This window comes from Ostrea edulis, chromosome 2 (genome assembly GCF_947568905.1).
Source record: "Ostrea edulis chromosome 2, xbOstEdul1.1, whole genome shotgun sequence".
Taxonomy (NCBI): Eukaryota; Metazoa; Mollusca; class Bivalvia; order Ostreida; family Ostreidae; genus Ostrea; species Ostrea edulis.
The window spans coordinates 108,707,848-108,735,500 of record NC_079165.1 but is presented as its reverse complement, the minus strand read 5'-3'; the positions used below and the strand labels follow the sequence as shown (position 1 = coordinate 108,735,500).

Sequence of the window (27,653 nt, the reverse complement as noted above, 5' to 3'; positions counted from 1 at the left end):
GATATACTGTTAGAATATTTCGTTGTTAACTATGAATTAAATAAACTTTCATGAATTTCTTGATTAATCCGAATTTTCTCTGTCAATATACAATAACGGACAAAATTCTCTGCTGAATAGTTAAACAAATGAAATTCACCCAATATCTTGTTCGAAACACACATATTTTCTTCAAATATATTTTATTATAATATCAAATAAATAGCAATTGCAAGAACATTTAGAAACAGTAATCTTAATTTCCTCTGCAAAATGAAAATATTTTTAAAATCTTTAAAATCCACTTTTTAAAATTACATCAACTATGATGTTTTCTATTACGTCAAATCTTAATGAATGAACACTGTTGTGAAAAGTAATAACACCTTAGAGTGTTCGAGGTCATAATTCACAAGCAAGGTCAAACTCGCATGTTGAGAAGCAAAATATTATTCACAGCGTCTAAGTATGAAAATGCATCTGAAATCCTGTGTGAAACACAGGGCCAAGGTTAACAGAAGTAAAAAGTTGCAAGGATATTTCCCGATCCGTTTATAATTATATTACAATAAAAATATGTTCAAACCAATGATATTACCAAACTGATGATACTTTGCAGAATATTCCAGAAACTTGCAGTATGCATCTTCAATGGTTTTAACGAGGGAACAAGTTAACCTTCTGCAGAAGAAAAAAAACCCATAACTGAACAATACATGTAGCCTAGGCTACGTTCAAGATACTAGCAACTACGTAATGCTAGATACATGTGCTACTAAATTGAACATACGTCTAGGCTAACTCAAAGTAGGGATAGCACTAAGCGTACGATCTTGAATGCCTTCTTGTTATAGGTATAAATATTAGATTCACTCCATTTTTCCTTTAACATTCTTCCTGGAACACGAGGCTTTAGAAGATAAGAAATATATTTCAGTTTTTTGAAAGTATATTAGATGCAGATACCCCGAGCCTCTTAACACTAAACGCGCTGTGAAGAGTCTCGAGGTATAAATGTACAGTCATGCATCTCATAAACTTTCAAAAACTGAAACTTTTCTTAAAGTTTTTTTTTTGGTTTTGGTTTTTGGTTTTCGAACTAATATGCTTAATTAATGCATTCATAATCACGTTATATCATAATGTATGGAATGCAAACTATTTGATTTTATCCCAGGTGAAAGAAATGATTCTTCATTTTTGACTTATTTAACTTTCTGAATCTGTGTGTAATGTATGCATTTCGCGCACCTTCTTTACATGCGGTCAAAAAGAAAACAATGGTAAAATGAAGCTGAATTTGCACAGATCCAAGGGTTGGACCGGTTGTGGTAGCTCAGTGGTATAGCGTTCGATTCATAACCGGGAGGTTGTGAGTTCGGGCCCCATTCGAGCCATGGCCATATCAGCACTAAGACATAAACATGGGTAACTGATTGCTCGTTTGCCAAACGCTCGGCATCTAAAGGTGAGAAGAACGGCTGGTCTTTCGAATATGACTTTAAAAACGGAGATCCCGTGTTGCTACATGATGGAACATTAAAGAACTCTCACTGCCATGGTCCTGTGTGCTAACCATAAGGTCTAACTTTGTGATACTTCACCTACAGCTGGTGTCGTGACGTGTGTGAAAATTCTCGATGAGACATAAAACAACCAACCAATCATGAGTTGGTGAGAAAATACCACACCCGTGGTATTGCTAATAAAACAGTCACGTGGTCAGCACTCAGTAAAGAGTTCTTCTTAAGCTGTAACATTTATGCAAGTATATTCAAGCGTAATCATTTAATGCACATTGTGCATTTTCCCAAGAGGATCTCTGAAAAATAGAGAACTAATTTCAACTTTTGGATTTCTTTTTCTTTATTTTTTTTTCCATTATCTTAAATGATTATACAATTCCATGCTTTCCAATTGGCCAAAATCGAACAATTGAGGAAAGTTAAAACGTTACGTGCATTAGAGGTGAAATGGATTTCCCCGGTGATTTTGATCTCTCCAATATCGGGCCAAAAATGATCAGAGAATTTCAAAATTATTATGATTAATTTTCTTTTTGGTAACTCAATGCAAACTTTCTACTTCGACTATCTTGCAATCATTGTACGGAAATGGTGACTTGACTAACTACCTCTATGACGAACCGGAGTAACGATCATAGGAATCTATTTAGCCAGTTTCGATGTTTTGGAAATTATTCAGTAGAATGATAAAACAATTATATATATATATATATATATATATATATATATATATATATATATATGTCTGTGTGTGTGTGTGTGTGTGTGTGTGTGTGTGTGTGTGTGTGTGTGTGTGTGTGTGTGTGTGTGTGTGTGTGTGTGTGTGTGTGTGTTGTATTTCTCAAATAGCTAGAGTAACGTACTGATCTAAAAAATGTATGTATATTTACAGTTTTAGTGTTTTTGCCTCTGATATCCCTACATATTGTAATGATATAGCCATTTCCTCATAAATACGATGTAGTTGTGACCGATGTGTGTATATGGATCTTGATAAATACAGGATGTCTATTTTAACACCTGGAAATTTCTACAGATATGAAGTAAAATGTACATATAAGAAATAAATATCATTTTTTTTTTAAATATATGAAGTCGTGAATTGCAACACTTTGTTCCAACATACTTTTAATACATAACCTAAGTATGCCGCCTGGCGTAAAGATATCCTTATGTATTTTTAAAATTAAAAGAATTTTATTTTGTAAATATCTCAATCCTGGCTCAAGACATTTAGTGTAAGTATTAGTTGTTATTGTTAACGTCTAGCTTGAGAATTTCTCAGTCATATATGGAGACGTGATCATTGCTAGTGAAAAGCTGCAAAATGTACGCCTATGCTCGGTGCCTTTGAGCAGGGAGGGATCTTTATTGTGCTGTGGCACGGGGTCTCATCCGAAAATACCTGCTCCATTAGTCGCTTCTTACGACAAGTAAGGGACACTGAGGACCTATTCTAACCAGAATCTCCACGGGGTTAATGTAAGTAGTGACTTTCTCTTTGTCACACGCTTGGCATTAGAAATGAAAGTCATGTGTCGGGATTTTAAGGCCAGTCTTAAATCGAAAGTAATTTTAAAATCAATCTCTCCGGTCAGTTCATATCTTATAATGTTTTATGTCTGCTCGTATTACAATTTAATGCGAAATTGTTTTGATTTGTGAAGGAATCGAAATCTGAAATGGGCCTAGCAGACGAGAAGTGGGTCATACGCAACACGTTTATTTTTATGTACATGTACTTAAGGATTCTTCAACAAACCTAATAAGTTGATATTGTGATGTGAACTAATATACCCCCGCCACATACCATGGAAAGTGCGTGGAGCATGCAAACATTGCGGATTGTTGTGAAATGTTGGCGTGGTAGCCAAGATAACGTTGTCTATGGAAGCCTGAAATAGTAACGGTGAATTTGTTTGGCATGCGATAAATTAAAACACGATATTTTCTGCTTTCCCCGCTGTAGATTTCTTTAGATTTTTGATATGTTGTATATATCATCATGTATATTGATTTGTGATAGAAATAAATTCTGTTGCAACTTTGTCCCGGTTATATTCATTTTGACTGGACTAATCCAGGGGTCCGTGTATGCGCAACTCTATTTTTGATTGCTTATAGGAGTTGTGAGACTGATCATTGTTCGTTGTTTTCACCTTTCATCTCCATGTATTTAATTTTTACCAAACTCGGGGATGGGGTCAGACCCTCGAACTGCCCCTCTATATTTACGCACAACTGTTCGTTATCTCACCTTTTATAGTATCTAGAAATGTGATAAAATATCCTTAGTTTTAATCAAAGTACTAAAAGTACTGATAAGCACTAAACTGACTTTGAATTTTCGCTGTTTGTCTGGTTCACGCTGTCGTGCGATCCGTTAAGAACGCCCCGATTGATGATTCGTAGCTGATCGCGGGAATTTTCTGGAATGTTTGGCTTTGATACGATATGATGCAGTTGATCCGTTCTTATACGATTTGTTGCACTTTGATCCCGCTAGGTTACGATAGATATACTCATGTTGCCACGGTGTGTCACGATCTGAATACCCTTTCAGATACAATCACATACGTTATGATAAGATTGTCCCAATCAACTTCACAGTTGGACCTTAATCTTATTCCATCATCACGATCCGGGTTCCCGATTTGGGACAATCATATACGTGCCGATACGTTCATATACGTGCAGATACGTTAATCAGAAACCGATGCGTTATGTTGCGATAGGGTGCCATTGTGATTGGAATGTTTTGTCACGATCAGGATCGATTGATTGATTGATGTTTTACGCCACACTCAACAATTTTTTAGTTGTCTGGTGGTGTCCAGTTTTTATTGTAGGAAGAGAAAACCCAGATACAATGTACCTTGGGAAGAGACCACCGACCTTCCGAAAGTAAACTGGGAAACTTTCTCACTTACCGGTGCGAGTGGGACTCGAACCCATGCCGACAGAGGTGAGAGGCCGTGTGATTTTGAACGCAATGCTCTAACCACTCGGCCACGGACGCCCCTGGATCAAAGATGATTACTGATTGGACCCCGATTGGTATATATACAGCCTGAGTGACCATTTACTTCATTGTTTTAAACATCTATGAAATGAACAACACAACCAACAACTACTAAAAATGGTCAAAGTTGAGGTTGATGACAACATGACATTTGAAGCATTACTGTATGTTTATATTATAACTATCGTGACGGATCGTGGGAAATCAGAACAAAGCGTGGTTTTACCTGCAAAAGATTGACTGGTATCAACACAATTTGAGAGCACGATTACATGTAGATGCGATATGTTGCGCTTTGTTACCATGAAATACGATCTGATGCGATTATAACTACGGAAAATTAATCGTTTTGATCGTATCAAATATTTGACAGTCAAAACATTTTCTACGATCGACACGATTGTCACGACTGACCTCAAGAGCTGATAACATTTGATTGGTCACCACGTGAAGTTTAAGATGAAGACCACAATTTACACCGTGGCAAGAATTGTGATAATATGAACATAGCATAATGTTAATGAGCAGGAACAACAGGAGAAGAAGTTCTCGCATTGTTCTTTATTTTACATTTACACGGAAGCTTTCTGTCAACTAAATAATATATTTTCGGTAAGGAAATAACAAATATGGACGAGAAAGAATGTCCTGAAACCTTTCACCATGTTTAAATATAAAGTCATTTTAATTTGTTAAACACAATGTTCACTATGATAAGTTTAGTCCCACTCGGAACCAAAACTCTGTTCTTGGATCATGAAATTTACAATTTTGGTAAAGGTCAGCTGCACCTTTTAAATATCCATTTGATCAGAATTTTGCATCAATAGTATTAAAGACAATGGTTTTGAGATATTTCACACATAAACACTATAAACCCAGTTTGGCCTCACCCTGGAGTTAGAACCTCTATCTCCAAAGATCATGAAATTAACGATTTTGGTAAAGGACTCCGTGCTCTACATGACTGTAATGATTTGTTCTTGCATGAGCGATGTTGTAGAGAAGAAATTGATCACGTTTTGGTAGTACTTGAAAATTTAAAAGCAATTGCACAGGTAGCTTTCGACTGAAAGTGTGGAATTGTTATCACACAACGGACGCTGATCAAATTCAATAAAAATGAATGGAAACTGTCAAGTCTATCATCATTCACAACGGCTAGTATCTAATAAACAACTTTCTAATGTGTTCTAGTTTAATAGTGTATCAAAACATTTTAGAATACAACTAAAATCAAACAAGTTAATAGTTTGATACATACATGTATGTCAGACAAGAAAGAAAGGAACAAACCCTAACCCTAACCCTGACATACATGTTTGTATCAAACTATTAACTTGTCTTGTTGTTCCTGCTCATTAACATTATGCTATGTTCATATTGTCACAATTCTTGCCACGATGTAAATTGTGGTCTTCATCTTGAACTTCACGTGGTGACCAATCAAATGTTATCAGCTCTTGAGGTCAGTCGTGACAATCGTGTCGATCGTAGAAAATGTTTTGACTGTCAAATATTTGATACGATCAAAACGATTAATTTTCCGTAGTTATAATCGCATCAGATCGTATTTCATGGTAACAAAGCGCAACATATCGCATCTACATGTAATCGTGCTCTCAAATTGTGTTGATACCAGTCAATCTTTTGCAGGTAAAACCACGCTTTGTTCTGATTTCCCACGATCCGTCACGATAGCTATGATATAGGGTCACGTCCGCATGACCTTTTGCATGGAATATTCATAAGAACTATCAGCCAATCAGATTGCGCCATACATACAATGATGGCTATTTAGGCGGTTCCTGGCAATTCGTAAACAAATTGCTATAATCTCTCTCCCACGAAGTTTATTCCACACTGTAAAATTGTATATTCTCGCATAACGAATTTTAAGCTTTCGCAATAATGCCTAATCTATTCCGTTCATACAAACAACAAAACGTACGATATGAAATATACCCAAATTAAATTAATTGTGAATTTCGATTTATGTATGAATAGGGATGGGTACGATTTGAATAGTTTTGAAGATGGTCTACTTAAATAACGCGAGGAATATAACGCCAGTCGACGTAAAAGGTGCATTGTGACGTCGCATCTAGCTGCGATATGTTTTCTTTCAAACCAAACAATCGCAGCCATTTTCCTTGAATTGTGAACTCCATCGGGATTTTTTAGCGTTTGAATGAAAGAAAACCTGCAGAGAATAGCAGACGTTGTTTAAATCGCATGTTTTGACAGGTGTGCATTCATCTGTCAAACGCGCAGCCATTTTTATTGCATCTCTAACGTAAATAATGACGCAAAGGTTCATGGGAGAAAAATTATCGCTGGTATAAATCGACAGGGTCAATTTGATTGGCTTAACGAAAGGTCATGCGGACGTGACCCTATATGGGGTTACGTCAGATCCTAGTGTAACGATCTAAGTGAGTGGATCTCAGGATCTGGTTTTAATCAGATTGTGCAAGGGGGTATTCCAAATTTAATATAATAGATTAGACTAACATGATATGTCCATATATTTACATTTAGGTATTGAAGTGATTGTTTGTTTAAACGTAAATCTAAAAAAAGCCAAACATTGAATTGATTAAATATTGTTTAACGTCTCTCTCGAAATTTTTTCACTCATATGGATACGTCACCATTGTCGGTGAAGGGCTGCAAACTTTAAGCCTAGTCTCGGTGCTTACGGCCTTAGAGCAGGGATGAATCTTTATCGTGTCACACCTGCTGTGACAAGAGTTCTCAGCTTCTCCGGTTTCATCCGAAGGACCGCCCTATTTACGACAACCTAGATACAATGAGGTCCTATCATAACCCGGATCTCCACGGAAAAAAAACAACAACAAAAAACCCAAGAATTTTTACACAAGTACATTATACACTGCACTCATCAACATGTGTGTGTTACTCTCCTTGTGTAAAAGTCCGTATTCATATTGGAAAGTAAACTCACTTGTTGGTCTTGGGTCTGAGTAAGACACAACATGCATTGAATTTTATAAAGAAGGGTTCTTTATATGAAACTGCAAATAACCTTAGCAAAAAAGCATAAGATTCATGGGATGTTTAGGAGTTCTAATATGAAAAACAAAAACGTAAAAGAAGTGAATCGCAATAAGGATAACGTATTTACAACATGTAAACGTATAAGCTCAATGAGGATCCTAAGCTAGGCACTTGATGTTACAAAAGTAAATTACAAACGGTAATGTTCAAAGTCGTTCTGTTATACGCAACTAAGTTTGATTTTCTTCCTTACGGAATAGACAGAACCAGTCTAATATTGACAAGTTTAGCTTTAGAAGAAAGTTGAGGGAATCAGCTAGTGGAATTTCCATAATCAAATCACCTACATAAGAAATGTGGTAGACTAGTATGCGGACTATTATTTTAGTTTGTATCATCATATTCCAAACGGGGAGAGGGTATCGGTATCAATGAACGTTTTAAAAAATTCAATACTAATATTGCTCCTGTTAGAAATAATGAAGAGGCATCTCGCCGTAAAAATATATACTTTTTATATTAAAAGCTCATTCACAGAAAAAAAATGTGGGGACGAAGAACACAGACAGGAAAAACATGCCCCCTACTCTTTAACCCTTCGTATGTTCGGAAATAGCATATATCTGTCATTGTCAATTGTTTATGTTTGAAATAAAAACAAATTGAAAATATGATTACTTTCCACTATGTGTTGCATACTGTGGATCGCAGACCAATTTACATTTATGCTTGAGACATTGGTAACCTTTATGAAAGGCGAAGATAACGAATAGTGATCAATCTCATAACTCCTATAAGCAATACAAAATAGAGAGTTTGGGCAAACACGGTCCCCTGGACACACCAGGGGTGGGATCAGGTGCCTAGGAGGAGTAAGCATCCTCTGTCGACCGGTCACATCCTCCATGAGGAAATCATATATATTTCAGTAAACAGCTCTTAGGCGGTGTTGGGAAGACTTGAAACCGAGGCAATTTCTTTTATAAAAGCAGACATATAATTCTTTACCTTTTGTATTTTGCTTCACCTAAGATCATTTGATTCTCATCTTTGAAACTAAAAATAACGCAATTACGTTTCATGATGTTGACGATTGTTTTGAAAAATGTCCTGGCCGTTTAGAAATAGTAAGATAATCCTAAAACCTTTGCATACTCTATATTCTTCAGTGAATATCGACTATCTATTTCAACAATTTAAAATTGAGTGACTAGTACTGTTCCATTCACACCTACTTATCGTGTATAGTATCGTTGTGTAATCAGTTACGTAATATTACCCCTCTCAGACACGGATCCCTGTCCCTCGCTGTCAACAGATAATAAATCGTACACAATTTCTTTCTCGTTCACGATCAACGCGGATCTTACTGTGTAGTTAAATTTCTTATCTGTGTCGCACATAGGTTTGCTGTGTCGGGCGAAAGTGTTGCTGTGATGGAACCGGACAGTCAAAGCACAGATGAAAAAATCTGATGACTCTAGTGTACATCTTATTGACGTGGTTTCTAATTATAGATTGGACCATGCAAAAGTACTGATATTCCTGTCCTCTGACCGCTATGCGAAGGTTGCAGTGCATAGACACCCTAGCCCAAAACGTTGTTATAAACAGGATTTTTATTGATTTTTAAAGGTTTGCAAATGATATGCTTCTTGTGTCCCACTTTTTCCCAGAATTTCAATTTCATTGACTAATGATATGTCTGACACCAGATAGCGGTAAAAAATGTTTCCGGTTTCAGTCGCGGTGGCAATTATCGCTGACGTTTGCGCTTAATGCTTAAAAGACATTGGTAAATACTTTATCATACAATACAAATTACATTTCTAGTCTCTTACCTTCGGTATGTTAAGCTATTGAAATAATAGTCACTTCCTCATGGTTGTGAACGATGTGTGTATATATTACAAAATGTTCAACTCCTTTAATTTCTCCTATCAGAAACTAGTAACTGAGTATACTTATAATATATTTTACGGGTTAACCGTTGAGAGGAGCGAAGACCCTTAACGTTTTGCAACACAACTTTAGACATTTTAAAATCCACCTATTCAATTAACGCCGGAAAATTCACACAGTCAATGTAAACAGTGCATTGTAATGTTATATCAGCTGCGATGTTGTTTTACTTCCTTTCAAACCAAGCAGTAACAAAATGTACGAAGGTAGGAGAAACCTTGTCTAGAATTTAAAACATTTGCGGTACTTTCTAAACAATTTATTTGTTTTATCTAAGGGGTTGTAGATGAAGCATTCCGCAGTGACAGTGACATTTTTCCGGAAGCATTATGGGTAGCCCCATAATTTTTCAGCTGATGAAGAGCAAATCACGTGACTCAATTGCGTAATCATTAAAGCGAGCTCGTCGTGTTGCTTACCGACGCGAGCTTCGCTCGCTATAATTTGCAAAAATGTCACATTCTAATGCGTACTCCATCCACTGTCTAATGAACTACATGTATATTTTCAAACAACTGATCAAAATTGCCCCTATGGATATGAATGTAAACCCTATACTAGATCGGTTGCAAAATCATGATTAACGTAAATATGATTTGCTTACTACAGCGATGCATGAATTTGCCTATAGGTGGCGATGAACCGGAAACGCGATGACGAAAGCAAAATCCAACTGGTGACAACAAAGCGCAGCTACTTTCAACGCTTAAAATGATCATGATAATAAAGTTTACAATTACTTTTCATAATTATAAACACAATTTCTCTGTCGTGGTAAATAAGTCACATGGTTAATTACAGCTGTGCGTACATATCAAGCTAAGATAACAATAATACAAATAGTGAGGATGTGGGGATACCAAGAAAATCGCAGAAAAATATGTAAAAGTATTCTCATCTACATCCGCTACTGCATCATTTGTGTAGTGTCTTTTTTATAAGGGATAATAGTTTAAAGAGTTGCAAACTCGTATATCTTGATGATGTTCATTTGGAGGAAAATACGATTTAAAAGTCACTGCAAGGTCCTTGGAATGTTAGTTTCAACTGATTCGATACTTTCGAATGTGTTCTGCGTATGACGAAATTGTAAACGGAGGTAGGCTACTTTTAAATAAAATTAATATTAGATAGGTTTCAACAGCTTTGTTTAACGTCAGCATTTGTGGTTATAATAATCTTATTTTCTTGATGAAGATAAGGGGTTTACGGCTTGTGTGGTCAATATGGGATGTTTGCTCCTCCTAGGCATCTGACCCCATCTTTGGTGTGTCGAGGGTTCTATATATACTACTCAAAATTTGATAAGGATCATAGATATTTTTATGTTTAAAAATTAATAACTGCATACCTGGCAATATTGTGTCCAAGTGAAATCAAAAACGTCTTCAACAAAATTGCACGTGCATTTCATGCTATGGGAAATGCGTTTCTCATCACAGTTTATGCTTTTGCTACCATTGCACGATTTTCACTCAGGCATCGGTGTCTGATTCTTTCTAAAATTTCAAACTCACTTGAGTGTTTACACTACGTTTATCAACACAATGCCCCCTCAACGTGTCAGGCGTCGCCTGACGACAGAACAACTGGGCAGATGTATTGGAATGCTTGACGCTGGCTATTTACAACGTGACGTTGCAAATGCACTAAAAGTCAGCCAGAGCGTTGTAAACAGGGCCTGAAACCGACAGCAAACTTTTGGTACAGCAGCACACCGACATGGGGGGTGGGGGTCGTCAGAGGTCGACAACCCAACATCAAGACCATTTTGTGGCTCTTCAGGCACGACGCCATCCCTTCTGGACAGCAACCAGCCTACGTAACGACCTCCTGAACGCCTCGGTGGTGAATGTGTTCACTCAGACGACACGGAATCGGCTTCACAATGCAGGTCTCAACTCGAGAAGGGCATGTGCTCGAGTCCCTCTGACTGTTCGACACCGGCGGAAGCGATTGGACTGGGCTGAAGATCATGTCACTTGGACACAGAACGATTGGGTTCAAATTCTGTTCACCGATGAGTCCAGGTATTGTTTGGACTTTACAGACACGAGGCACCGAGTGTGGCGACGACAACGTGAACGTTTCCATGATGCCAACATCAGTGAACATGGCCGTTATGGTGGTGGTTCCATCAGGGTCTGGGGTGGAATCAGCAGGGATGGAAGAACAGATATTCATGTTCTGGAGAGAGGAACAATGACGGGGGTGCGGTACCGGGATGACATCCTCGATGTTTACGTCAGACCCTACGCTGGTGCTGTTGGCCCTGAGTTCATCCTGATGGATGATAACGCCCGTCCTCATCGCACCAGGGTGGTGGAGCAGTACCTTCAGCAGGAGACAATTGTCTGTATGGACTGGCCAGCGCGCTCACCGGACTTGAACCCGATTGAGCATGCATGGAACATGCTGCAGGTTGCCCTTTCACGCCGTAGAGCACAACCCACGACTTTGGCAGAGCTCGGAAACGCCCTCATGGAAGAGTGGAACAACCTTCCCATTGGAAACATCCGGGTGCTTATTGACAGCATTGCTCAACGTTGTCAAGCCGTCATTGATGCAAGGGGAGGCCATACCCGGTATTGACACTTCATCGACTAAGTGTAATGATGGACTATCCCTAAAAACTGTGTAATTCTTTCTCTGGTTTGCTGATAACTTTTTGTAATGAAATGCCTTTTGGTGTTGTTATCAGATTTCAAGCATTCCGTATTGATAAAAGTGCATACCGTTCATGAATTTTCATTCATAACCTGAGTAAACACGTTTCTGAGTCAAATTTATGTCTTTTGTTATGTTAGTGGTAAATTACACATATAACCTAGTGATCCTTATCAAATTTTGAGTAGTATATGTATTCATCTTCCTCCTGATTTCGTAATTCATTGGATTGGGAATTATGAGATTGGTTCGTCACCTTCACATTTTAAATCAAACGCAGGTGACCTATTCCAATTGGTTGTCATCCGCCGTCATCGTCCGGCATGCGTCGTTCGTCGTGTGTTTACATTGAACATTTTTAACTTCTTAATAAGTACCATTCCAATTATTTTCAAATTTGGTATGAAGCATCATTGGGACAAGGGAGGCAAGAATTGTAAATGTCAGGACACCAGGACCCTGGTGCTAAGGACGGAGCAAAAACTGCTCAAAATTGACCATCTTCTTCTCAAGAACCACACACGTGTAGGAAAACCTAAATGTATAGCGATGTAAAACAGGAAGGTTTCTACCAAGATTGTAAATGTCTTGATCCCCAGAGTGGGGGTTCTGACCCCAGGGCGGGACCAAACTTGGTATGTAGTGTTTATGTGTAAAACACTTAAATAACATCTTCTTTAGTGGTATTGATACTAAATTGAAACTAAATGGATAGAGCAGGTAGTCTTTTACCAAAATTGTAAATTTGATGATCACCAGAGTAGGGCAAACTTAGTATATATTATTTATGTGTAAGTTTACTGATACTGTATAAAATCTAAATGCATACTTAGGAATAGCAGAAAAGGATGTACAAAAATGGTGAATTCCACAACCCAGGGCTATGACATTAGGATGGATCCAAATTAGTCATATCTTTTGATGTTTAATGTTATTATTGAAAACCTTTCATCAGTGTATGCACTTTTGAGTGCCGTGAAGTTTTAAAAACACATCTTGTTTTATACTGTTGCTGAACATTTGAATTTAGCATAGATATTCAGACCAGGAAATATTCTCTAGATTCCATAGTCCGTGGGAGTAGTGATAGTTTTCCCACTAGTTTTCGGGTGACCGATAAGGCCTGTGGGCCTCTTGTGTCTTTAGAACTCATATTTTGGACTACATTTACTTATGACTAGATGATATGCAGTGATCAATGACTGAATATATCGGTTTTATGCATGATATTCAAGTGCCCGTTAAGACCATATATCTCTTCTTCGGCTTTTCTGTTTATAATATTTTGGGTTTCATGAAATCCAATTAAGAATATGCAATATATTATGAGACATGAACAGTATTGTTGTCACTATGATTAAAGTTAGTACATAAGAAAACCATGTGACTAATGACAGTCATGAAATTCTTGAAGATGGAGTTGAAATTTGTGAAACAGCATTTAAAGTTAGAACTGTGTTATTTACGCTCGACCCCTTTCTCTGCTGCGAAAACGGATTGAAGTGTAGAAAAGAACTGAAAATTCTTGAATGTTTACCATTTCAGGAAAGCCAGATCTTCCACATAGTATATCAGTGAATTGTAAGCTTGCTCCAGGAACTGCAGTGGTAAGATGGTCACCAAGTTTTAATGGTGGGGCACCACAACAATTCATTGTGTCTTATGAATCTGCTCGAGGTCATCAAATTAATTCATCAGTCTTTTCAAATCCAAATGGAACAATTGAAGGTTTACAAGGTGGAATGCAGTATTCCTTTCAAATCATTGCATTTAATGACAACGGAGAAACATATTCTGAAGAAAAGGAAGAGTGCATAACACAAGGTACTTATTATAAAAGCTACTACCGGTATACACACGTGCAAATAACATATATAGCATGAATAGCTCTTATCCTTAGACGAATTCGGCTCCACTTTTTGGCACTCTGTTTTCCCTAAAATAGCTCTAGCAGGTTTATGGTTATTTCGGATTTCAAACATTTTGGTTGAGCATCACTGAGGAGACATTATATGTCGAAATGCGCATAACACAAGGTAATTATCAGTATTACATGTATATACGTGCATAGAAAGTAGTTTTTGTTGTTGTAATGATCCGCACATATAATGATAAATCCTTTAACCTGAAACCAATGATAAAAATCACAGATAACTTTAACCAAACGTATTTAAACCTAACAAGAGATACTTGCTATTATGTTAATGTATCAGCAGTAAATTACGAACGACAGGGCATGACCCTTTAGTTATATCATCATAACTACAAATCATACGAAAAGGTGAATATAACGAACAGGGATCACCGCCGTGAGCCCAATGTCTTGACCAGACAAACGGAGTAATCCATAGTCAAAAAAGTGTATAACGACGGCCTACAAATTGGTTCAGAACACGTCAGACAGCGTTTTACCTAATTATATTGTATTGTTGTATTGGGAAGATAGAGTGCTAAAACAACCATAAAATTAAACATGTTAATGCAAAATGTTGATATTTTGATGGTTATCAGTGTTCAAATTTGCCACTCATATCTACACTATTTTTTCCTACAAATAGAGCTAAGATATTATTATACTTCATCAGTTGAATCCAAACTTCTTTTCGAGCAAATTAATCATTTCCATGAATAACACAATTTTCCATGAAAAATTCAGAAATACTTGACCCTTTCCCCTTTCCTTCAAAATCAACGATACTATTGCTTTTTCATTCCAGTGTAACTGAGGAAAGATACTTTCTGACCTCCAAATCAATAGGATTGCCTCGGAAGTATTTTCTTCTACACTATATACAATAGAACATTTTGCAAAGTTTTGAAAAGTTATTATCTGGCCAATAATCTAATAAACGTGTAGGTAATACATACCCCTTCTGGAGTGTTTATAATCATGCTATAATTATTAATTATTGATAAATAACACTTTGCCCATGAAGCACGAGATGCACAGGAAATGCTAATGAACAAGCATTCGCACTGAACATGGCAGCTCAGCTTCTGTAATCCTTTAATTCAATTTTTAACCCTGCTTATAACTTTTAAAATGCCGAGATTTTTCATATTTGATGCCTATATTCCTTCTGACAAGAACTTTTTGTTGGTACCAAAGTTTTTGATCTGTATCCTTGACCTAGATCTTGATCTCCTTTTAAGAAAAAAAGAGCCAAACTCTAAAACTGTTCAAGCGTTATGGTTAGGGTTAGAGAAACGACAACAGAAAAGACAACTAACCCTAAACCTAATCCTAACCTTTTCATATTTTGTATATATATTCCTGATGCAAAGGCCCTGTCATTCAGACCATGTCTTTTTTACTTTGCAACCTTGTATCATGGTTATGCCGTGGCTAAAGGGTTGCCGTATGGAATCAAAGATTTGAAGGGAATAAAAACGTTTCAATATTACAACAGCAATGTCAAGATAACTGAAAGAACGATTTGGCCTATGGGCCTTTTGTAAGAACTTGTGTCCAGTTTCCCATTGTACATTGCAGATTTATACCCTTAAGACCAATTGGAGATAGTAAATATTGGTTGATACTGGTAGAAACAAACATTCTCGTATTACTCGAAACAATGAAATGATATAATGATGTCTGACGTGTTTCATATCGATTGTTTGACCGTCCTTGGCAAAGTGATTTTGACGACTCCGTTTACCTGACCAAAATATAGGGCCCACGGCGCGTGTGACCAGTCGACATGGGATGCTTACTCCTCCTAAACACCTGATCCTATCTATAATGTGTCCAGGGGTCCCTGTTTGCCCAACTCTCTATTTTTTATTGCTTATTTGATCACTTTTCGTTATCTTCACCTTCCATAGACATAGGGTTCACAGTGGGTGTGACCTGTCGAGAATGGGTAGTTACTACTTCTAGGCAACTGATCATACCTCTGATATATTCACGTGCTGGTGTTCACCAAGTCTTTAATTTGTATTCCTTCTGAGGGTTTTGTAGATTGATCACTCTTCGTTATCTTAGTTCTTCATACTTGTTTTTCCTTCACCAAAAGGAATCCGCTATGGGAGCCAAACAATCTCCAAGCATTAAACGGAAGTATGAAATCTTTACCACCATTAGATCATTAAAACATTTCATTTCAACAAAACATATTGTAACATATTATTAAAGAACATGACCCACAATATGCCATTTTTGGCCTACCAAATTTGGAAAAATTAAAGAACACTTTAGAATAAATCTAAGATTATATTTTTTATCCATAACATGAGCCAAGTTGTATTGCGCAATCGTTTCCTCACACCGGATGTTTAAAGCACTCAAGTAAATGCCCAAACCTACCGCAGTTTCACGTTTTCCGGGAAAATCGCATAAATTTGCCAACTTCAGTCTATAAATTCACATGGGCCGCATTACTCACGACTCAATTTTGTAAACTAAAATTAAAATGTAAAGTTAGATTAACACTTTCCATCAAAAAAATTAACTCGTAAGCAATGCGGCCATGTCGAAAAAAAAAAAAATAATAATAACAAAAGTGTCGTCTGGAAACGTCAGATTCCAAGGAAGTCAATACATACAACTAACACAGTTGATACGACTCAAAAAGAAACAGCAAAGAGGTGAGTTTTTATGTTCTTATATATTTTTTAAAATAAAAAAATCAATATCTAAACGAGTAAATATGAGAGTCATGGCCTATGGTAAAAAGGTACGGGGGGGGGGGGGACCTATCGTGTATGTTTGATTCCGAAGTCCGTTCCGATGGCTTTAAAAGTACCGATTTCCCTACCTTTTGTTACTTTAAAAATGATATTGTTCAAAACAGAATGAATGTTCGAATAAAACGTACAGTACAAACTTATTCGGCCATACGGAATACCCTAGTTAGAATAATCTGTGTCTCGGGACAGGCCCTCACCACAATCGGTGCCGTAGGACATTATCATTTTAACGATAGAACATTCTCTCTAGGAATACCCCAGTAAACATTTCAATTACACAGGCCCAGCATGTACACATGTATTACGCATGGAGATGTGCGATATATATTCAGACAGTATGATATATCGTATGAATTTGTCCATTGGTTCTCATAATTTTTACAAATTATGTAGATCTACGTTTAATTAATATAGGCTACAGTTCAAAGTTTCTTATAAAATATTAAGTCTGTCAATCATAACTGTAAAGTTGTAGCAACGTGTTACATTAACAAATGTCCGAATATTACAGCAATGTCAAACACGGCTGTAAGCTCTATCTATTTTACATTTGCACTTGAGAATTTGAACGCACAATATTCATAGATCGAACGGAGATAAAATTACCGTTTTGTTTTCAATTTCAACTATTTAAGTTCGTAAATTCATAAGTCCCTTGTATATACGTGGAAAGACACCTACAAAAACACACAGAAAGTTTGTTTTTAATGAAGTAGATCAATTTAAATACATATCAAAATATATCTTGTTAAATAATATTTGACAAAACTTGTGTTGAAATGTAGAATATTCTCTTAATTATGTTTACGTTTTTTCGATTGAAGGGCAATAACTCTAAATGGAAAACATAGTTTACTAGTGGAGGATCCTAGTTTTTTTTCTTTCGTTTTGTTTTATATATACACACGAAAATCAAACGCTTTAATTGATTTTAGAATTTTTATTTTGTGCTATAGACAAAATTGATATTGAAAAGATATGTTTTAAATGTTAGGAAAAAAAAACAATCTATAAAGGTGAAACGGCAACCCCCCCCCCCCCCCCCCCACCCCCCACCCCCGAAAATGTATTACAATACTACTGATAATTTTTCTATTATTTATATTATTTCATGGTTTTTGCACCAGTTTTCTTTTTGGATTAGGAAAATGGTTTACTTTTTCCTTAAAAAAGGACTTTGGAAGGGTCCATTAAACAGACCCAGGTTGGGAGATTTCAGGCTCTCATGGACTTAATTTCCGTGGAAACGAGGGGGTTATTTATATTCGGTCTTTCCTACCCCGGGATAGGAAAGACCGAATATAAATAACTTCCTCGTTTCCACAGAAATTTACATGGACTACATAATAGAAATAAATTAACCATGTATACATTGTTGTAAACCCCATACCCCCTCTATATGTCACACTGACATTAATCAACAAAACATTTGAAGATACACATTTTCAGTTTATTAGTGGGAAAAAAAATAATTCCAAGTTCTTGAATACAATTTATTAATTGATTCACCAAGCATTAATTAACAAGTTAATTGATTTATAATTAGATTTTAGGAAAAATAACCTAGGCTAATGGGTTTTAACATGAAGATAAGATTTTCATCCAACCCAAATTGTATATTTTAATTACATGTATATGACATAAATATTTCAGATATGCCAAGGAGTGGTCCCTAATTCTTTCTCTGTTTCAACTGTCCATGGAGAGTAAAACCAAAACACAGATCCAGGATTTCAAAGAAATATAGGTCAGTGATCACCACTCTGATAGGGAGGGCACCATCTGATCATGATTTTCTGTGCAATATATGCCAGAGTGTGTGTGTTGCTCCCATATTAAACAGAAGAATATCAAGTCGGTTAGGCAACAGATTCAAGACAGTCCAGCACCACCACCAGCAGCAGCAGTTCTTCCAATTAGTCCCCCTTCTGTATCACTCCCATCCCCATGTACATCAAGAGGGCACACTTCATGCTGTATCTGCGAGTGACCAGGTCCAAAGTTAGTTGTAGTCCCAGTAGGAGTAAGGCATGAAATCTTCATTTCAAAAGAGGCCATCATTCCTGCCGGGGCTCGCTTCTGTACAAATCACCTACAACAAGACATAGAAGAACTTGAACCTATTGCTGACAACACCATGTTCAACAAAACAGGAGTGACATAATTAATCAAACAAGTTTTTGAGAGCTGAAGTTTTGAGAAAAGAGAAAATAAGGTTGGATTTTGACGACAGTGAAAGTCTAACAGTGAGCATCAGAATCTCCTGGGAACCCCTAAAGCTGCTTTTGAGGACTTGCTGACATATGTAAACCTGTAGAATATGGAAACTTGTGCTAGATAAAAGCTTTATAACCTTTCTACCAGTGATGTATTTGTTGACAATTAAAAGGGTATTTGATTTTAGCAGAATAATTACTTATTATGAACTACTAGTATTATCATTATGATACTTAACTGGCAAATAACAAACAACAAACATGATTTGTAAATGTTACTTCCTGTATAGATCTACATGATACTTCTATTTTGGGAACATTATCAAAATAGGCCAATTTAGATTATTTCTCATTCTGTGGCATTTACAAGCATGTATACATTACATGTAAATGCAATATAATCCAAACAATTTAAAACTACAGAGCCTTAGGATATATTCTATTTCAAATATGTATCTAGATGTAATTCTATTCAAATCTATATTAATGCCTGGAAGATTTTTAGATCACAGCTCATGAATTACGTTCTGTCAGTCAATAATGTATTGCACAAACATTTAAAAAAAATTGTTGGTTAAAAGACCTCAGTATCTTTACATGATTAATACGTATAGGAATATACAATTATTGATCAAGATAAATACAGTAAAATTTATACAGTATCATTTCTCAAATCGTATTTTCAGAGTCAATAATATACTGACTCTGATCCCCTATATCGGTGTTGTGTTGTTATTATTCACGCTATGAAATCTACATGTACATGTAACAAAAAGATCATTTGATACTTACTATTAGGTGTCTACAGTAATTTTCCTTTAATCAGGTTTCACAGCAAATGCTCGTTGAACGTGTAATTCCGAGTAAATTCGAATTGAACATGTTTTGACGAGACGCGGTGTCAACTTATTTCGTTACCATTGCTTTCGATACTCGGTCGTTTTAATACTAAAAAAAAAAAAAAAAAAAGAAAGAAAACAAAAAAACCCAAAACTATGGAATATGATATGAAACAGAATTGTTCCAATGATTCACTTCTTTCACCATGTAAATAAACTACATACTATATTTATTCTTCTTATTTCAGTATTTTAAAATTCAAGTAAAAATAATTTAAAAGTAAAGTTGAACAATCACGGCTTTGAACATCATTTCCAAAATATTTCTTATTTCTATTTCCCAAATTTGGTCAAAAATGCTTATTATGATCATTGAATAAGCCATTCTAGCTATTTGAGTGCATATAACTTGATAAATTCAGAGATTTATAGATTCATGTACATTGTACATGGTCATTGGAGGTTTATTGTTGTGACGTGTATCCCGAAATGTTAATTTTTTAACATTAAATACCACAATATTCAACGTCATATTAACAAAAAAGTATAGAATATATGAAAAAAAGAAAAACATTTCTAGAAAGCCTATATCCCGAAGATTATTATATACAGAAATTATCAATTTCCCAGGCTAGGCCATTTTTCATGGTTCGTGGGTCATGTTCTTTGATAACTACATATCTATTACTTTATAACTGTATCTACAGGCTCCCAACATTGACGTTAACGCTGCAGTATGGCTATCTGTAAACCAGTTGCGATAGCTTGGTGGTTAGGTGCCAGCTTTGCAAACAGACCGTCCCGGTTTCGATTCTTGATCGGCGTAATTCTTAAGATACTTAATATACATGTAGGTTGTGACTTGCTGATTAATACACTAGTGACTTGTTTCAAAAAGCGCCTGGCATTAGAGATAAAATTCATTTGGCTTTCGGACATGATATTAGCTGCACATGCCTCGAAACATGTGTAATAATTAGTATCATTGACATCAAAACAACGTGGTCTTGAGAAATTATTAGAATCCACATTTGATTTACACCACTTTGTAGTCGCACAGTACGTTTGAAGTTTCTCCTTCACAGCTGAAACCCTTATATGGACAGCATTGTGGTAGCACATATTCTTATAGGTGACATGATTGGTAATACCCAGGAAACATAATCTATACATAGAATTGTAGTAATGCATACGTATTTGTTAACGATTCCAATGAAGAGATAAGAAATTACAATCACATGAAAATGAGCCTATAGCAAAAACCATGATACACTATATCAACACAATATATGTTGAGACAAACATCAATAATATATGTGGTGTTTTATTTGGGAATAGACATATCAAATTAATGAAACATAACATGTGTTTGTACGCAGTGACGGTATGCATGAAAATGTTTATGATTCATATCTGCCCATCGTCCTGCAATAAGCAATAACCAACAGGTTATGGGTTTGGATCATATGGAAATCAATTATTCTTGGTCCCACAACTTGATGTGAAATGTATCCCACACACATGAAAGCAAGAAGAACAGCAATCCAGATATATTGAGCATTAAAACCCCTAAAATATGTAAAACTGTTAAATGTGAATGGACTAAAATCAAATTGCCTTGAGCAAACATAATCATGCAAAAGACATGAGTATATCAGGAAGACCCTGCATGAAAATTAAATATAGAAATTGTGTGTGGCCCCATAGCGCTTGAATATCAAAACAATCCAAGGCATGGACGTTATACAAAAACCCAGAATTTTCTGTGCAGGTTTTATGTCTAGGTATGATCATATGATCATACGACTCAAATAAAATAATTAATGCACCCTGCCCTGACCTACAGCACAGACTGCAAAACCAAAGACTATTAAAGCAATAACATAGTTATACTGGCCTGAGACATGCACTATGACACTGATGTCTGCATGGCTGATCTGATGCTCCGCCAAAATTCGCACATGTTTGCGATATGAAGAAACAATAGCATCTGGACTAAGTCTGGATTTTCCAACAGGACTAGGTCAACCCTCCATAAACGAACACCTTCAGCTCTCGGAATAGCTAGGTTGCTCCAGAAACCTATGTGATGCTATGCTGTATCCTAACAGGAAATGCAATGTTGTTTACTAACTGAAGTGTAAAAGCATTGGAATCATGTAAAAAAAAAAAAAAAAAAAAAGGATGTCCTTTCCGTGCAACATGTAGGAAATTCAAGGCTTCGGTGTAGGAACTAGTCTCCAATCTCGCTATAGGCGGATTGCACACAGGTGGACATCAATTCCACTGGCCGACACTGACACAAAGGAGAATAATGCACTGCGGCATTCTGAAAACCACAATCACGAAAACTAGAATTCGTCTGCTAGATACTTGTAGATCACAGCAGTAGCAGTTCAGTTCGCATGCAAATCCAGAAAATTAAAAAGAACTCAATACAATGCAGACAGCAGATCACGCATGGTTTTTCTTTCGTGTCAACAAATCGATAATAGCCACATGACCTGAATAAGCACAACTGATTGGTTACAGAGCAAATCAAAGAACAGTGCAACACTAATAATTGGAGAACAACATGTAATGATTGCTGTATAATAGCTTACTAGTATAGCCCAATATGAATAATTGATGCAAAGAAAAATTACCTGTTGCTGTAAAATACTAACATATAACTGTACAGATAAAAATCACCAGGAAAAATAGCCTGGTAAGAAAAAGGAAACCCATGATACATCATATACTTTGTCACACAGAGATCAATAATAACTAAATTACTTATAAAATATGTTTAGGATGTAAAATTTGCAAGCAGGGGTTTGCTTCCTGAGTTTAGCAACCATGCTATTTTTAGTATGTACTTAATCATAGCTAAAGAACCTGATTCACAAACCCCAAAATATGGCCCTTAAAATATATAAAAATGAAAGTAAATGTTGAATGCGAGTATTGGTGTTATAAATATGTATCAGAATCCGGGGTTTAAAAAAAAAACATGTTAGATTTTAAAAATAGGAGCACAACTAAAGCTGTATACATGCTAGAACCGGATATGGTACCGTATTTTTGTCATTTTTCACCAAAACCTGGTTATTTTGTAAAGGTTTTGCCATACTGGTTTCATCTCGCCCAAAATATTTAAAGTATTTTTATAATATACACCTTTTCAATTGACCATAAATGCAAAAATATTTTAGGGCGAGCTAGGAGCACTATTTTTATTTTTCAAAAAATGATATTCCGGATTGCTGAAAAATATTACGGTTATAATGCGCTGGTGGTGGTAAACTTGAATTTTACAGAAAATATGGCTGGTTTAAGTATCTTATGGAGAAGGAAACTACATTTTTTTATTTCGTGTCATGTATATGTACATAGGTCATTTTAGTTCGGTGTTTATTTTTAAAGCAAGGGGAATTCCATCACCTAATAATAGTTTTCGGTTGCAGCTTGTTTTGCCCTTTTACTATAGATGTTCATTTTCAATACCTAGTTGTTTTCATCTTTTAAGGTCGTTCACAATACATCTTCATTGCATCGTTGCTGAAAATCTGTGTACAATTTTGGTAGTTTTACATTATTATCATAAACATTATCATTTAATGAAACGACAGTTATTGAAACTGTTAGGCCTAGTGACTGAAATGAACATGGCGCGGCGTCTTCTTTTACTTTGGAGTATCGGAAAATATTCAGGCTTCACGCAAGTATTCTTGTATGGTACTGATATCATATCGAATAGTTTTTGCTTTATTTATTTTACAAAATTGTTACTACGCAGCTTTAGACTGTCAACATTCGAAATAACTGTTTTATTTAACCTAACTTTATGTACATTGGGGGCAAGTCCTTCTTTGATTTACAGTACATCCAAGTTTCGGGCTGAATATTAGCATGCATGGCCTGGTCAGGCAAAAAGGAATTCAAAATAACAGATTTAAACAACAATATGACTTACCATAGCATGCAGCATTGCCGCCAGTTAAATCCGAAACACTAAATTATGTAGGCAATTCATAGATAGCGATCCACATGTTATCGATGAGACATGACGTCATCTGTTGTAAGACATTCATGACGCATTTTATGCTTCGATAGGCGGATCAACTAACCCCCATATGAAAATACTCGATATACCGTTTTGTTGGGGTTTTTTTGGTTTGTTTTTTTTTTTTTGGTTTTTTTTTTCACATATGATATCGTTGTACATGTCATGAGTTTTTTATTTTCTAGTTTTATGTAACTTTACTTGTAAACAAAGACTGCGTTTTGTTTTTTGTTTGGGGGGGGGGGGGGGGTAAGACAGTACAGTATTTATTGTGCATGTTTAATTCCGTTGATTTTCAATTTCATATATAATCTATATTACTACAACTTCATTGGATTTACTAGACTTTTTTTTACCACCGTAATACATGTTTATGCAAGCTGACAATCTAGGTATTTAAAAAAAAAAATTCCATCTTCGATAGCAAAATGTATTCAGTCCACGAAGAGCAGAATGGACCCAAAACCCATGGCAACCGAAGATGATTTTTACCCCTGTTTTCGGGTGTTATAACTGACCCCCCAAAAAAGTATGTTTTATAACTTTCATTCAGAAGACGGGTAAGTTCGTGAGTCACTGAATAAACAAAAAATCGTCCGCAGTCTTATTTCAATCGCGTCGTCAACTGTATACTTTTTGATATTTCTACACTACCTGTAAACATGTAGACAGCGGATCTAAATCATCTAATATTCTTAATTACAATAAAAATTATACATTAAAAGACATGTGGTGCACTAATATAAATGTCAATCTTTTGAAATAATCGCACAAATAAAACAATGCTTTTACTTGTCATTTTATGGTCCACATTTTTTTGAGCTGCTATAATTCATGCTATTTAACAAATTGAAATCAATGCCAATTTATACTATGTGATATTCGTTTGTTCATTTTCAAAGTCAAATGATCCTGAAAGTTTCTTATTTGGTGAACTCTTGCTGCTCGTGCCGTGAAACAATGTACCGACTAACACGTACAGGTGTTTTATAAAGGTGTGAACGTCTGCGGGGAAGTCTGCATACAGATATATATCAATATCTTGATATATCTATATACAAGAAATAATCCCGATTTACAAACATGTTGAGGTTTCTACTTAGAGATAATTAAAATCCATTTAGCGACACTGTCCACTCTATATGTGCTTCAAACATATAAACGTGGAAAGTTAATACAGAACGGACGTCATAAGTTAAGGGTAATTAAGATGAATTGTTTCGAATAGCAAACTCCAGCATGTAAAAAAATGCTTCTGTTTGAGATATCACATGGATTATAAATTACACAATCAGAAATCAAACAATAGTAAAAAAGCATAAATAAGTTATTGAGATATTTCTATTTATAATTTATCACGGTTTTATATTGATAAAGATAGAGAGAGAGAGAGAGAGAGAGAGAGAGAGAGAGAGAGAGAGAGAGAGAGAGAGAGAGAGAGCGTTATTGAGTTATATTTATAATTTATCACGGTTTAATATTCATAAAGAGAGAGAGAGAGAAATGTGTAAAACTGTAGTAGTAATATAGATGAAATAATATGGCATGGCAATAGTGTTGCATACATATGACAATAATTACTCATTTAGTCAATGATTGAGAGTAAGGGAGAGAGAGAAAGGGGGGGGGGGTAGACTAGCTATGTGTCAGCTTCTGTTTTGGATACCATCGTTACACAAACACTACGTCCGCAGAAACCCTAGAGAGAGAGAGATAGAGAGAGAGAGAGAGAGAGACAGAGAGAGAGAGAGATAGAGAGAGAGAGAGAGAGAGAGGAGGGGTGTAGACTTCGTGTCAGCTTCTGTTTGGGATGCCATCGTTACACAAACACTACATCCACAGAAACCCTAAAGAGAGAGAGAGGGGGGGGGGGCTTCGTGTCAGCTTCTGTTTGGGATACCACCATTACGCAAACACTACAGCTACAGAAACCCTACAGACAGCCCATATTGAGGGGTATCTTGATCATTCTTCATTTGGTTGTACATGTACACAGATCTACTTGGATTTATTCATTCTCTCGAAACATGGATATTTTACCTACTACACCCACGACACCGCGAACTCCCAGGACACCAGGAAGTGCCCGGAAACGCCGGGTAATATTATATTTCGAAAATTATTTATATACAATATATAACAATTTAATTAGAAGTTTTAAAAAGCAAGGTTTAGAAATGGGCTAAACCTGTCATTTGCAATACATAAATATGACCAAGTTTGAAGGTTTACGGGAAATAGAAATGCGGTATGCATGTAGGTAGAAATTTTTTTTTTTTTTTTTTTTTTTTGATAATAGTAATAAACTGAGAAATTTCCTGTGTATATCATAAAAATATACACAACAACCGATCTCTTGGCCAGGTAAACTCCAGGTAAATAACATTGACCATGGATAAGCTCCGCCCACATTCAGTGATCCGTGGAGCAACCGTACGGTGTTTTTTGGGGGTCTTTAAGTAAGTTATCAAATCAGTATGACAATTCTTTAAAGATAGACAGTGAAGGTACATTTTTAAAAATTAAATTACTATTTTAAATTTACAATAATATATATCATTAAATGATATGAATATATACAAGTCGCCGTTTTATACGTTTTAATTTTCACCCACTAATATTTCGCTTAGTATTTTTTTTTATCACACGAAGGTGCACGGTGGCACAAAGGAGGCACAAATGTCAGATCTCCGTGGACTTAAATGTCTACCTCGCTCAGAAAATTAAGACTTCAGAGGTGCCGACAATTTTAAAGGTTCACTGTGTTTTATTATTTTTTTTAAATAATTTTAAAAATCCATTTTTGTAATTAGTTACTATAATTACTCAAGTTTAATCAAAATTATACAGTTGTCTCTCTTTTTTTATCCTCAATTATATCAATTTTAATGGAAGTTGATACAAATAGATATATGCAACTTGAAAATATAAACTCGTCTTTGAGATAGACGGTAAAACAATACTATTTGCTGTGGTCCTTTCACTGCAAGGAATTTTAATTTTTGATCACGATTTTTCAATTATGTCCAATACAGCGGCGGGGGGGGGGGGGGGGGATTGTAGTGTTATGTAGTGGGAAGGGGGGGGGGCAATATATCACAAATTTAAACATCGTGATAGAAAATATACAAGTTCCTAGTATTTTAACAGTTGTGATTTACAATCAGAATAAGCCCAAAAAATATATATTAACTTATGTGTCCATTTTTTGTGTATTGCACTGTGATTCTCATAACGTCAACATCATGACGTTATATAGCTTTTCTGTTGAAAAACAACACAAAGTTTAAACGACTGTAAAACGAAAACTAGAAAAGATATAGTTATAAAATAAATTGTTCTATAACCTATAAATCCTACAGCATCAACTGTGAAAGTCTCATTTATTTTTGGTGAAAGGGCCAATTTTAGTACTTTCTGGCTCTGGTCCTTTGTCGTTGGTTTCCGCTTATGCAAATCTGTGATCACAGGCATATTTCGGTATATTTACAATCCCAATGTTTTTGCCTTTGATATCTTTATAAATTGTAATTATGACAATTTCCTCATGAATATGTTATATTTGTAAACAATGCGTGTATGATATAAAGATTAACAAAATACGTCTAATTTAACGTCTATGAATTCCGACAGAAACCAGAATATAAATATATAAAAAGGCTTCATTTCTGATATACACGAGAGTAT

General features: G+C 35.8%; 1 protein-coding gene and 1 long non-coding RNA gene across 2 annotated transcripts in view; one reads left to right on the top strand and one right to left on the bottom strand.

The window, feature by feature from the left end:
* LOC125680241 (hemicentin-2-like) overlaps positions 1 to 27,653 on the top strand; it is a 168,386-nt gene that overhangs the window by 106,216 nt on the left and 34,517 nt on the right. Inside the window, exon 13 of the mRNA XM_056156020.1 lies at positions 13,723 to 14,001. Coding sequence (XP_056011995.1) covers positions 13,723 to 14,001 — 279 coding nt within the window. The remainder of the gene's footprint in view (positions 1 to 13,722; positions 14,002 to 27,653) is intronic.
* Positions 18,295 to 20,337, bottom strand: LOC130052060 (uncharacterized). Its single transcript, XR_008800416.1, has 2 exons — positions 19,875 to 20,337; positions 18,295 to 18,958 (listed from the first exon to the last, which is right to left on the bottom strand). It is a non-coding gene; the product is annotated as an uncharacterized LOC130052060 (long non-coding RNA).